Source organism: Gracilinanus agilis, chromosome 1 (assembly GCF_016433145.1).
Source record: "Gracilinanus agilis isolate LMUSP501 chromosome 1, AgileGrace, whole genome shotgun sequence".
Lineage (NCBI taxonomy): Eukaryota > Metazoa > Chordata > Mammalia > Didelphimorphia > Didelphidae > Gracilinanus > Gracilinanus agilis.
The window spans coordinates 125239265-125251617 of record NC_058130.1 but is presented as its reverse complement, the minus strand read 5'-3'; the positions used below and the strand labels follow the sequence as shown (position 1 = coordinate 125251617).

The following is a 12353-nucleotide window of genomic DNA, read 5'->3' as shown; positions in this document are numbered from 1 at the left end:
CTAGGGAGTTGAGACCTCAGTTTATATCCTAGTTCTGACACTTCCTAGTTTTATGACTGGTAAAAATGTCCATTTCTGAGCCTTAGTGTCTTTGTCTTTAACATGGGAATAATGATACTCAATAATACTTACTTTAGCATTGCTGTAAGGAAAACTTTGTAAATTCTCAGGTTTCTCAGAAACAATTTTCTTCATAATTTCTAAAGGATAATAGCATTTCGTTATATTTATATAACAGTTATTTAGTCATTTCCCAATTAATAGTACCCTCTTAGTTTCTAGTTCTTTGCTATCACAAGAAGAGTTGCTATGAATATTTTTGTCTGTATAGGTCCTTTCCTTCTTTCCTTAATCTTTTTAGAGTATAGCTTAGTGGTAGTCTCACTAGGTCAAAGACTATGCACAGTTTAGTAACTTTAGGGCATAGTTAGTTACAAATTGCTTTATAGAATAGGTGAGCCAGTTCACAGCTTAACCAACAGTGCATTAATGTTATTGTTTTCCTATAGTCCCTCTAGAGATATACAGGTTATTCAGGAAAGACTAGTACCTGTCATGTGAAGACTGCTGAGCCTTTTTTTCAGGGCTGCTTTCTACTGATTCTATTGATGTCCACCTGCCACCCAACTCTCATCTATGACTCTGTGGGGCCACACCCCAGGAAAACTCTCTTAGCAGAAGGCCTATAAACCAGCTTAAGAGTAATCAACAGCCCCCAAGCAAATGAGGACTTCCCCAGTGGGAATAGACTGATGCAAACAATTTATTCTAAAGGGCCACGAAAGCAGCAGAAACAGGTGCTGTAGAGAGCTGTGTTGGTAAACCTATGATACATGTGCCAGAGCATGCCAGAGAGAGCTGCTCCCCTCCCCCTTTCCACACATGCCTGATGACATTTCTCATTTCACCCACCCCTCTTCTCAGCAGACCATTCGGAGCTCTTCCTCCCTCCCCTGTCTGCGATAAGGCAGGGTTTGGGGGGCACTCACATGTGCAGTGAGGGTTGCAGTTTGGGCACTCAATCTCTAAAAAGGTTTGCCATCGCTGGCTTAGAGCTTGGTCAGACATCAAAGATATCAATGCCATCTACTACATTCTGAGCCATCATCAGTCATCTTGACTCATCTCACCTTTGGACTTCAGTGAAACTAGAAAAGAGAGTGAAACTGATGACTTCTTTGCCTCATTTAAGTCCAATTTATGTTCAAGTCAAAAACCCATCACCCATACTATTTCACATTTTACTATTTCATTTTTAAAAAATTTTACTTCTGTCTCAAAGTATGTGGCAACAGTTAAATGATAATGATAAAGCAGCAAGTGCAGATATACTGGGAAGTATAGTCACATTCCTACACACAGGCGGCCCCAGAGCATAGAGTTGTCTTCTCAGTGGACCAAAGCAACAGTAGAATTCAGCAGCCCACCGGGGGTTTTGAGCAGACTTTTTAAAAGATCACACTGCTCATCTTGCAGTGTGAGGAAGGGCCTAGAAAAGGCATCCTGAAATCCTCTGCTTCACCTAATCTAACCCTGGCCTGCTTATCATGGGGAGATAAGGGATCCTATCCTGGGATAGAAACAAAAAACATACAGAAACACTGGCAAAGACAATTCCACTCACCATTGGCACATGGAATATGTATATGCCTATAGGCAACACAAAAACCAGTAGACCTAAAAAACTAAAAGCTCTTGTGAAAGCATCCAAATAGTAGCCCTGAGTAAAGCAAGGCTAGTGAATGAAGGCCACCTCCCAGAGTCAAAGCAGGACACAGTTGTTATTTGTCAACTATTCCTGTTCCCTCTACAATCCACAGCATCAGACACAGGTCCTGATTAATCAAAGTCTGCTCTTTTAAATACCTCAGGCTTGGGTTTAGTCCTTGTTCTTATATCCTCTTCTCCCTCTGAACTATTACTTTACTTGGTGACCTCATTAGCACCAATGGATTTAATAATAATCTCTATGCTTATAATTCTCAAATCTGTCCTGCCCCAGCTTTTCTGCTGATCTCCAATTTTAGATGACATTATTCTCCCAGTCCCTTCAAGCCAATTACTGACATCCTCAACTCCCCTTTCTTCTCTCTGACTCTCTCATCTTTTGTAGAGGCTTGTTGAGTTCATCTCTCGGATAAGCCCCCTTCACTCCCTGACATGCCACCATTCTAGAATAGGCCCTCATCAATCTTATGCCTTGGTTATTGCAATAGCCTACTGATTGGGTCTGCTTGCCTTAGATCTCCATTTTCCAAACTATTGTTCCTTCAGCTACCAAAGCAGTGATGGTGAACCTTTTAGAGAGTGACTGCTGAACCTTACCCCCACCCACGAGATTGAGTGCCATACCAAATCCTTTCCCTCCCCTCAGCTCCCTGGTTCTCCCCCTTATTCCAGATAGGGGAGGGAGGAAGCACTGCCCATTGCTGGGCAGAGGGACTGGTGAAGTGAAGAATGTATTCTCCAATGCATGGAGAAGGGGAAGGGAGCAACTTGACCCCAAGTCCTTCTGGCTTTCTAGTAATGAACTCTGGCAGGTGACCACAGAGAGGGCTCTGTGTGCCCTTTTGGCACATGTGCCATAGGTTCACCATCACTGCTTTAAAGTGATCTTCCTAAAGCACAGTTCTGACCTAATCCCTCCCTTACTCAAAAGACTCCACTGATTCTCTGTTTTCTTTAAGAACAAATACAAAATGATCTCTTTGACATTCAAAGCTCCTTCATAACCTAGCTCCCTTCTAGCTTTTTAGTCTTATTCCTTACTTGCTTTGGTCCAGTGACACTGGCCTCCTGGCTGTTTTGCAAAGAAGACACTCCATCTTTTGGCTGAACCTTTTCACTGCTTTTCCCCTATACTTCAAGCAGTCTCCTTCCTCAACTCCACTTATTCTCTTTCCTGGTTTCTTTTAAGTCCCTTCTAAAAATCTCATCTTTTACACGAAGCTTTTTCTAACCTCTCTTAATTCTAGTGCCTTCTCACTAATAACTATTTCCTATTTTAAAAATAGCTAGTTTGTATATATTAGATTGTGAACCCCTTAAGAGAAGGGAATAATGTCTTTTGCTGCTTTTTGTTTCCCTGGCACTTATCACAGTTGCTGACACATAGTAGGCAACTTATAAATCTTTACTGATTGATTGATACTCCTGGAAGGCTCTTTGTGTCTTAGCTGGACCCCCTATCTACTTCCTGAAGACCTCTCAGTTTCTATACTGACCTAGGCTTAAAAACGGCTCACTATGGTTTCCCCCGTTTCTGCTCAGTCTGATCCTCTGCCTAAATCTGTCTTAGATTTAGTGTGGAAGAGAACTCTAGGACATTATCTATCTACTTCTTACTATGCTGTCTTTGATGTCAGGGTTCCATTCTTTATAATCTCCATGTTTTTGTTCATGTCACCCTTCATATCTAGAATTATTTCTTCCCTTCCTCTAACATCTCCATTCTTTTTCAGAAGTCTCAACCTTTTCTGAAGTTCTGTTCAAATGCACCTCTTCCAGTTGGCCTTTGCTGACATCTTAGAACCTTCCTCTGTACTCCCTCAGATTTCTCATAGCATTTTGTCTGGACCTCTTTTTCACTTATACCTTGCAGTTATTTGTGGATATATATCCTTTTTTCCCTCTTAAGTCATAAGCCTCTTGAAAATAGGTTCTATATCAACTCAACTTAATTTAATAAACATTCAAATACCTAATATGTATTAAATGTGTAATTTATTGGGTCATAGGAATTCAAAGACAAAAACTGAATAGTCCCTTCCCTCAAGAAGCTTATATTTCATTGGGGCAAGGAGGATGGTACGAGATGCAACATGTTCCCTGATAAGTATTTATAGAAATTAACTTGAGAAAGGGAGAGTACCCATACAATTTGGAGGAAACAGACTTCTAATGGTAGGTAGCATCTTTCCTGAGCCCCTTACTATGCTAAGAAAGGTGAGGAAGAAGCACTTTTCATGAATGTTGAGTTGGACTGGCATGGAAAAGGGGAGTGGAATGGCAAGTTTGGCTGGAACACTGGGCATGTGAAAGAGAGTGATAAGAAATCAATCTGGAAAGGTTGGTGGAAAAACAGATTGTGGAGGATTTAAATTGAGGAGCTTGCATTTTATCCTAGAGGGACTAAAGACTCAAAAAGGTTTTGAGCCAAAGCAGTGACATGGTCAGAGCTTTACTTAAGAAATATTATTTTGGGAGCTATATAAAGGTTGAATTAGAAGAAGGGAGAGCCTGGAGGAGAGAAGACCAATTAGGAGACTTCTGTAATAATCCAAGTAAGAGATGATGAGAATCTGAAACTAGGATAGTTTCTTACACATACATGTTTGTGCAATTCCATATCATTAATTGCCTCATACTGTCACCCTTTTAAATGTGGCTCTTGCCTCTGCCTAGCACACTCAAACAATTATCTACAGCCACCTTGAGTATTTGGTGACTTGTTTGACCAGCTCCATGGAAAGGATAGTTGTGTTATCTGGTTTTTGCTGCTAGTTCTTGAAGCTTTAGTAATTGCTAGGGTTCAGGCCCTATCCTCTCTTCTTGGATACATGCACATTTGTGTGTACATTGGTTTATATAAAATAGATACTTAATCACTGTTCAATAAATAGATAGGGTTGACGTAAACCCATTAAATACTAGGGCACTTTAGGAAAGCACTTCAGTGGGATTGCTCCCCTCACCAATATAGGTTATTACTTTTTTGATGCCTTCTCATACTATGTGATTCTATACCCTGAAATAAGTCATAGAACTTGTTTAATCAAATATGATTTGAATATATTGCATGCTTAATGAAATAGAATCATTGTTGATATAAAATCTTTGAGAACACATTTTAATTCCAAACTGTTTCTCTATTGTAGCAGCTCCGTGGTGTTTGGGCACAAGATGTTGTGGATGGAACTTGTGTAGCAGTAAATAACAAATATAGACTGATGGCATTTGGTTGTGTTAGGTAAGCATTATGTTTAAGAATCACTTTTTGCTAAAATTTTTACCTTTTAGTTGAATATACCATATCATAAGTAATAACATAAATGAAACTGTATTTAGTGCATTCTTATTTGTTGGTAAGGTATTCTTTTAAAAATTTAAATTTTTTGCTGATTTAAAATATCAGATATTATTATAACATAATTAATATCCAAGTTTTTTTTATTACTCTAGTTTTGTTTGTAGCGATTCACTAAAATTTTTGATTCTAACTGTAAACTTTCTCCTGCAACTTAAAGGTAGCTCACTGATATATAGATTTAGATATATAACTATTTAGATAAGTTTCCACCCACCCACATAGTTATATTAAAGATATTAAACCACTAATTTTTAAATTCTTGGTACTCTTTGACATTTTTACTTACACATTTTTCTTTTGATTTGAACCATTAAAAAAATTATTCCACAAGTCTCTTGACTAGTTCTACCATGCTATACAGGGAAAGGAGTTTTTGTCTGGGGAGTCTCAAGGCTTTTGAGCCGATGAATAGCATAGTCATTTGTCATACCCTCTTCAAAAAGCAATCGTTCTATTGATTTTATTATAATTCCCAGAGCAAGAGTATGAATGCATGGAAAGAAATGGAAATGGAAGGAGAAGTATTCACAAGGCAGCAGGAAAGTTGGCCATAGGCCTGGGTAGAGAGCTAGATGGGATATGAAGGAAGGTGACACATTCTGACCTGCATTTTTGGACAGAGCAACATCAATAGGACTTAAAATTCATTGAAGTCTTTGGTTTAAGGGAAGATACAGGAATTTGCTTCTTGACCTTTGCCATTCCATCTCTCTAGGCATGTGTACTTATCTGTAAAAGAAGAATCTGGACTACATTCATTTCAAAGATATATGAGCATTTTTTATGTGCAATACATTGTTCCTATCATAGAATGTAAAGATAAAGTAAAAAACGCTATCTGTCCTCAAGGAACTCTTCTACTTGGGAAGGGATGCAACAGTATCAGGAAAATAAATATTAGGAAACCTAAGAAGGGAGAAAGCATTAACAATCTGTCAGGAAAGGCTTCCTTTAGGAAGTATCATCTAAGTCTAACCTTAAAACAAACTAATGATTCCAGGAGACAGATTTAAGGAAGGAACATATTCTGGGCATATAAGACAAAACTTGGTCTTTGGCATGAAGGCAAGAGATAGAATATTACAGTTTGGGAAGAAGTAAATTGGCCACTCTGGCTACATCAGAGTAAAGGATTAATGAAATATGTCCCAGTAAGTAGTGTAGAGCAATTGAGAGACTTTAAATGTTAAAACGAGTAGTTTCTATTTATGCTGGTGGCAGTAGGTGGCCATCAAAGAATGTTGTAGTTTTAGAAGTAAAGGTATTGAACACCATCATGGACATATTGAATTTAAGGTTATAATTAGACTTTCCAGTTAAAACATTGTTAACATAATGCTGGAGTTCAGAACGTATTGTCTTCATGTATAAATTTGGGAGCCTTCCATGTAGAAATGATGATTAAACTTCTGGCCCTTTGCTATCATCTTTTTATTCTCTCACTTGGTGACTTTATCAGCTCCCCTGTATTAAATTATCATCTCTATGTAGATACTTCTTAGGTCTTTATATCTAAGTCTAACTTCTCCATTAAGCACTACTTTTGCATCTCAAAATTCTGTTTTTCAAACTGAATGGCCTATAGTCATCTTTCTCATCATTTCCAACAGATTTTGTCACAATTATGCAATTATTTTTATCTTAGTCTTTCTTTTGCTCATCATGAGCACTACAATTCAAGATATGATCAGTGTCCCATCAAATTGAAGTGTTTTGCTGCCTTTGGGTGCACTTATAAAGTCCACCAACTCCTTGGTTTACTTCTCTAATGAGAACGTATAAGCCATCCTTCCATTTATCTGCATCTTTCTTATATCCTCTCACTTCATTTATGGTGATAATGCCAATATTGATAGTATATAATATATGGATGTAAAGCCCAATATATATGTGAAAATTAAAAATAACCAGTTTACAATCCTAAGATATATTTTAATCTATTTTTACGTTGAATGTAAAAAATGAAGCAAGATAAATGTAAAGTAACTGAAGTTAAGTACCTTATTTTTAAGTATGCATGTTTATCGTGTTCCAGAAAGTTAATTTTGTGAACAATGACAATGTCACTTCTTATATTTGAATTTGTGTAATTTTCCATGTGTAGTTGCTCCCCTCCTAAAGGTTATCATTTACTTTCCAGTGGATCTGTGCAAGTTTATACAATAGATAACACTACTGGAGCCATGCAGCTGTCTCACAAATTGGAGCTAACACCAAAACAGTATCCTGGTGAGTTATTTTTTATACAATTTGTAAAGCTTACTGGTCTTGATTTTTGTAACTTGTGCTCAATTTTTGACATCAGTTGAAGTGTTTATACTAGAATTAAAATATTTGATTCTTTTGATAACTATGAGATCTCATTGGTATTCTTAGTCTAAGTAGAATTGATTTTAGTTTCCTGGGTTTCCCATGATGTCTAATTTTTATTTATATCGCTAGATTATGACTAGTGGATTTCTGGTTGTTTTATTATGTTGTGGCACCTAGCTGTCTATAATTCCTTATTCTCATTATGAGTAGCCTACCTTTTTATCCAATCATATTTTTTGAAGTCCATTAATATTATTAAAAGAAAATTATCACCCGTGATATGCTTAAACTAATATTTTATATTTGGTAGAACTCTATTATATCATGGCATGTGGGTTCGAACATTTTTCTTCACACATTATATCTGTATGTCATTAAATCCTAACCCTAAGTTTAGTGATTAGCCTATAAAGAAAGGAAATAGGAAGAATGGAAAAGTTGGAGAGGGTTTGGGCATTTGCAAATGATTTGAGAGCTGGCACCGTTCCTTATATACTGTTGCATTGTACTTATTTCACCTAACCTAACCCCAGTGTTATACAGAAATGCCACGGTAACCAAGCTGCAACTTAAAAAAAAATAATTAATCATGCTATGTGTTAAAATAAATTTTACCTATATGATACTGAATATAATGACTATGGGGATATGTATTTTTTAAAATCAGATAAAACTTAGGGATCTTGAATAATTTGGTCTCTACTTGGTAGTTGATGCACCATTTATTTTTAAGGTAATTTTTATCCACTGACTGGTGGTATGGTAGAATTTACTGGAGCTATGAAATAAAATGAGAGGGTTGATTTACAGGATCTTGAAGATCACTTTTGAGCTCTTACTTGTTTGAAACAAGGAAATAAATATATTATGGATTATTAAAAATATGCAAGTTATGTGTATCTCTTTGCTGCCCTATAATTGCTTGAATTAGTTACATTAAACTTAAAGTCTTACTCAGCAGGTTTCTTTGATCCTGTCAGTTTAGTTTTACATCCCCGTCCTGGACAAGTAGAGAACAATGCCAATAATACTGGGGTTTTGAACTCAGAATTTCTCTGGATTTTGCATGTGCTGCCCACATGGATCTTATCTTTAGAGTCCCTAAATATCTATCTACAGGTCTCTATTATGAGAAAGATATGTTTTATAGAAATTGTGCATATCAACTGAGGCACTACATATGAAGTGCTTTGCATACCTTACAATGGTAAATAATTGGCAATTACTTTTGTTATTATAATTAATAAGAAGAAGCTTAGCCTTTTGGAACAAAACCAATTTTAACTAAAATGGTTAAAAATAGACATTAAAGAAGAGAATTTTTAAGCAATTATGATACGAAGAAAACTTTTGTGATGAAAAAAGAACTAGAATTTTTTCATCTGAATTTGCTATAGGAAAATTTTATATTAATATTATTAGAGCTTTTCCTTCATGGTAACTGGAGATATTACTGAATAATACACACTAAAGAAAAGGCAACCTTCAAGAAACAATACAGTTCATTTTACCTTGCTGAAGGTTATTTGGATAATCAATTGCAGAGCAAAAACTATTTGATTCTAATTCTAGTATTTGCTTTATTCTATCATAATCCTTTAGATATAAAATATAATATATGGGAAGTATATTTAGGAAGCATTCTTTTTCCCTCTTTTAACATTTATTAATAGATATTTGGAACAAAACGGGAGCTGTTAAATTGATCAAGTGGTCTCCTGATAACAGTGTCGTGATGGTGACTTGGGAATATGGAGGCCTTTCTTTATGGAGTGTATTTGGTGCCCAGTTGATTTGTACTCTTGGAGGAGATTTTGCGTGAGTGAATAAATTAATAACTGATATTAGACAAAATAACTGTGACTATTTTTAAAAAGGCTAATAAAATAATACCCTATATCCTGAGAATATCTTTACTGATTTGTTTTCCTACTTTTCTAAACAGTGATTTTAAAGTAATTTTCTTAGAGCTTTTCATTGCTTTATTATCTAAAAAGGCATGTATCTCTAGAAACCTGTCTTCTAACAAGCAAGAAATTCTTAAAATTTAATTCTTAAATTCTTAAAATTCTTATTTCACCCCAACAGGTAAGTATCATTGTTCCTCTTGCCAAATTAAGCCCTGACAAAGAATTAGCATACCTCCTAAAATTGCCTAATGTAATTTTTTAAAAACTGGTGTGAAGGATGAATTAGAGGGATAGACTAGAAGCAGAGAGAACAACTAGAAGACCTGCCATAGTCCTGGCAAGAGGTGATAAGAGTCTGAATTAGAATAATGATTGTGTGAATAGAGAGGAGAGGATATTTGCAAGAGATGCTTTGGAGGTAGAATTGAAAAGACTTGGCAACTGATTGATAGAAGGGATAAGAAAGTATAAGGAGTTGAGGAAAACCATAAAGTTCTGAAACCTAAATGACTGAATAGATGATAATGCCCCTAATAGAAATAGGAAATTTGAGTCTGACATGTCTATAGGACATCTACTGTCAATAATCCATTAGCCAGTTGATGTAATACTGGAGCTATCTTCAAAGATGATGATGATAATTGACTCCAGGGAAACTATGAGGTCATCAAGAAAGATAGAGAGGGAAAATAAAACAGGGCCCATAAAAGAATCTTAGAATTTTCCATACTTAGAAGATGAAATATGGATGATAATCCAGAAAAAGAGTTGTCAGAATGGGAGTTGAGAAAAGAACATCGTAGGAGAAAAAGTGATCAACGGTGTCAAATGTTACAGAGATGTCAAAAAGGATAAGAACTTCTAAAAAGCTGTTAGATTTGTGAAAAGATAGGTAATAACTTTGGGGAAAGCAGATTTTCTGGGGAGTAAGAAAAGAACGTAGTCAAAAAGTAGACATCTTTTTCTATGAGTTTAGCTGTGAGGGGGAAAGAGATGTAGGATTATGTATAGGATGACAGTTTTAAGTACATGAAAGGATCAGGTAAGGATTTTCTAAGAATGGAGAAATGAGTATTTTTAGGCAACAGAATAAATTAGTTGCTAAGAAAATAATAAAATTTTGAGCGGGCTAGATAATTGAGAAAGCAATCTGCTAAGTAGGATATAGTGCTAAGGATATTTACAAGGAATATATGAATTATATCATACAAGTATTTACAAAGGGAACTCGGCTTTTTTTCACCCCTGATATCCTCTATTAGGTAAATACTAAAAGTTTATTGTGCATAGTCCAGATGCAGTTCCCAGGGCAAAAAGCTTCTCGTCCTCCTGTGTAAACTGACAAAATAATTGCACAATTTAAAATTATTAAAACAATTTAAGCTTGAACTTTAAACTTATTTTATAAAATATGAATTATGTAAATTCTTTTTTTAAAAAAAGGTGACAACTCTTCATCAAAGACTGAAGATTAAAATGAGAAAAGACTGGAAGATATCTAGAGCTTTTGAGATTAAAAAGTAGGGATTAGTAGTAGTTCATAGTGAATAGCCTTTATTTTCTCCATAAGTTATGATCCTATACTAAGAAATTTTTTTTTCCTTTCAGTTACCGGTCTGATGGTACCAAGAAGGAGCCTCTTAAGATCAGCTCTATGGTAAATATTCCTCCAAAAAATAGCAACAATGTGAGAAGTCTAGATTATGATTTATCAAATGTGGTGTTTATATGATTTAGTGTTCTGCTAGAATCCAAATAAATTCTTCATTTAATTTTTTGATTAAAACTATTAAGAGTAGGAAGAAATTGAGGTAGAGTAGAAAGATTCTTCAGGGAAACCCCATATAACCTCAAACCTACAAAATGCAAAGAGAGTATTAAAAAATTATTTTTGAGAAGAAGGGCTTTATCCCACTCACTTGGGACCTGTACTAACCACAGGGTATACTGACCGTGGGAGGCCTAAATAACAAAAGCCCAAAACTAGGGTACCTGGAAGTAACCTAGATACAAAAGGAGAATCTGAAAAAACCAAAAGGGTTCTTAAAACTTGATTTTTTTTTTTTTTCGCTAATTCTGTCTAAAATAATCAAGAGGTGCTTGAGGGTTTATGGTTCGGTCTGGGACAAAAGTCAGCAAAGTGGTTTCTTGAAGACAGGCTGTAAGGGACAAGGGTCATTTCCCCGTTCTGGTCATGACAATTCCACCATTAACTATAACAAGGGACAAAAGGATTCTGGCTTAAGAATGGCCCTCTTGTTCCCCAGAGGTGGGAAGGCGTCAAAGGGGCCAGTATATGAATAACTGAGTAGCTTATGAAGGTGCTCCCCATCAGCAAGAATCATTTGATGGCCAGAAGACTGAGACTCCAGCTTTGGCAAAAATATTTCAACGATAACAAAAAAATTCTCCCATTTCCCATACTCTATCATGACTTTCAAGTCCTGGGCATCTGAACTAGTCTTCAGTAATCTTTTTCTTCTTCCATGAAAGACTCCTTTGCAGTAGGCCAGTTCTTGCATAGTTTCCTTGATAGAAAAGGAAACACGAGAAATCTATAACCAGATTCTGAAATAGGAGCTCATTAATATTTGTTCATGTGCATGTATAAGACTAAATGATGCTATCAGCCATAGCAGATATTCAGTAATTTAGACTGAGTGAAATGTTTTTATGGATCTAAAAATTATTTGATATTTGTGCTTAGAACAATATAAGAAGGTAACCTCATTAGCTACCTTTTAAAACATCTTTTTACCATTCTATTAAAATCCACTTGAAGAAAGTAAAAATATATAAGCCACATTTGCTGTACAGTTGGCCTTCCAAACCAGCTTATCAAGGTTTATAAAACTGGCAATGAAACCAAATACTAAATTAAAATACTAAATAATTAAAAATAATGATACTAAACAAAAATTCTAATTAAATATCCTATTATAAAACCAAAGCAATATTTTTTTAAATGCTTATTACTCAGACACATATTAGTTCACCATGGATAAATTTAAATGCTAAGCGTATTATCATGAAAATTTCTG

At 35.6% G+C, this 12353-nt stretch overlaps 1 protein-coding gene across 2 annotated transcripts in view; it reads left to right on the top strand.

Annotated features, from left to right (window-relative positions):
* RIC1 (RIC1 homolog, RAB6A GEF complex partner 1) overlaps window positions 1–12353 on the top strand; it is a 177356-nt gene that overhangs the window by 104872 nt on the left and 60131 nt on the right. For both annotated transcript variants that reach the window (XM_044656642.1, XM_044656637.1), the window contains exons 7-10: window positions 4878–4969; window positions 7230–7318; window positions 9076–9220; window positions 10921–10969. In XM_044656642.1, coding sequence (XP_044512577.1) covers window positions 4878–4969; window positions 7230–7318; window positions 9076–9220; window positions 10921–10969 — 375 coding nt within the window. The remainder of the gene's footprint in view (window positions 1–4877; window positions 4970–7229; window positions 7319–9075; window positions 9221–10920; window positions 10970–12353) is intronic.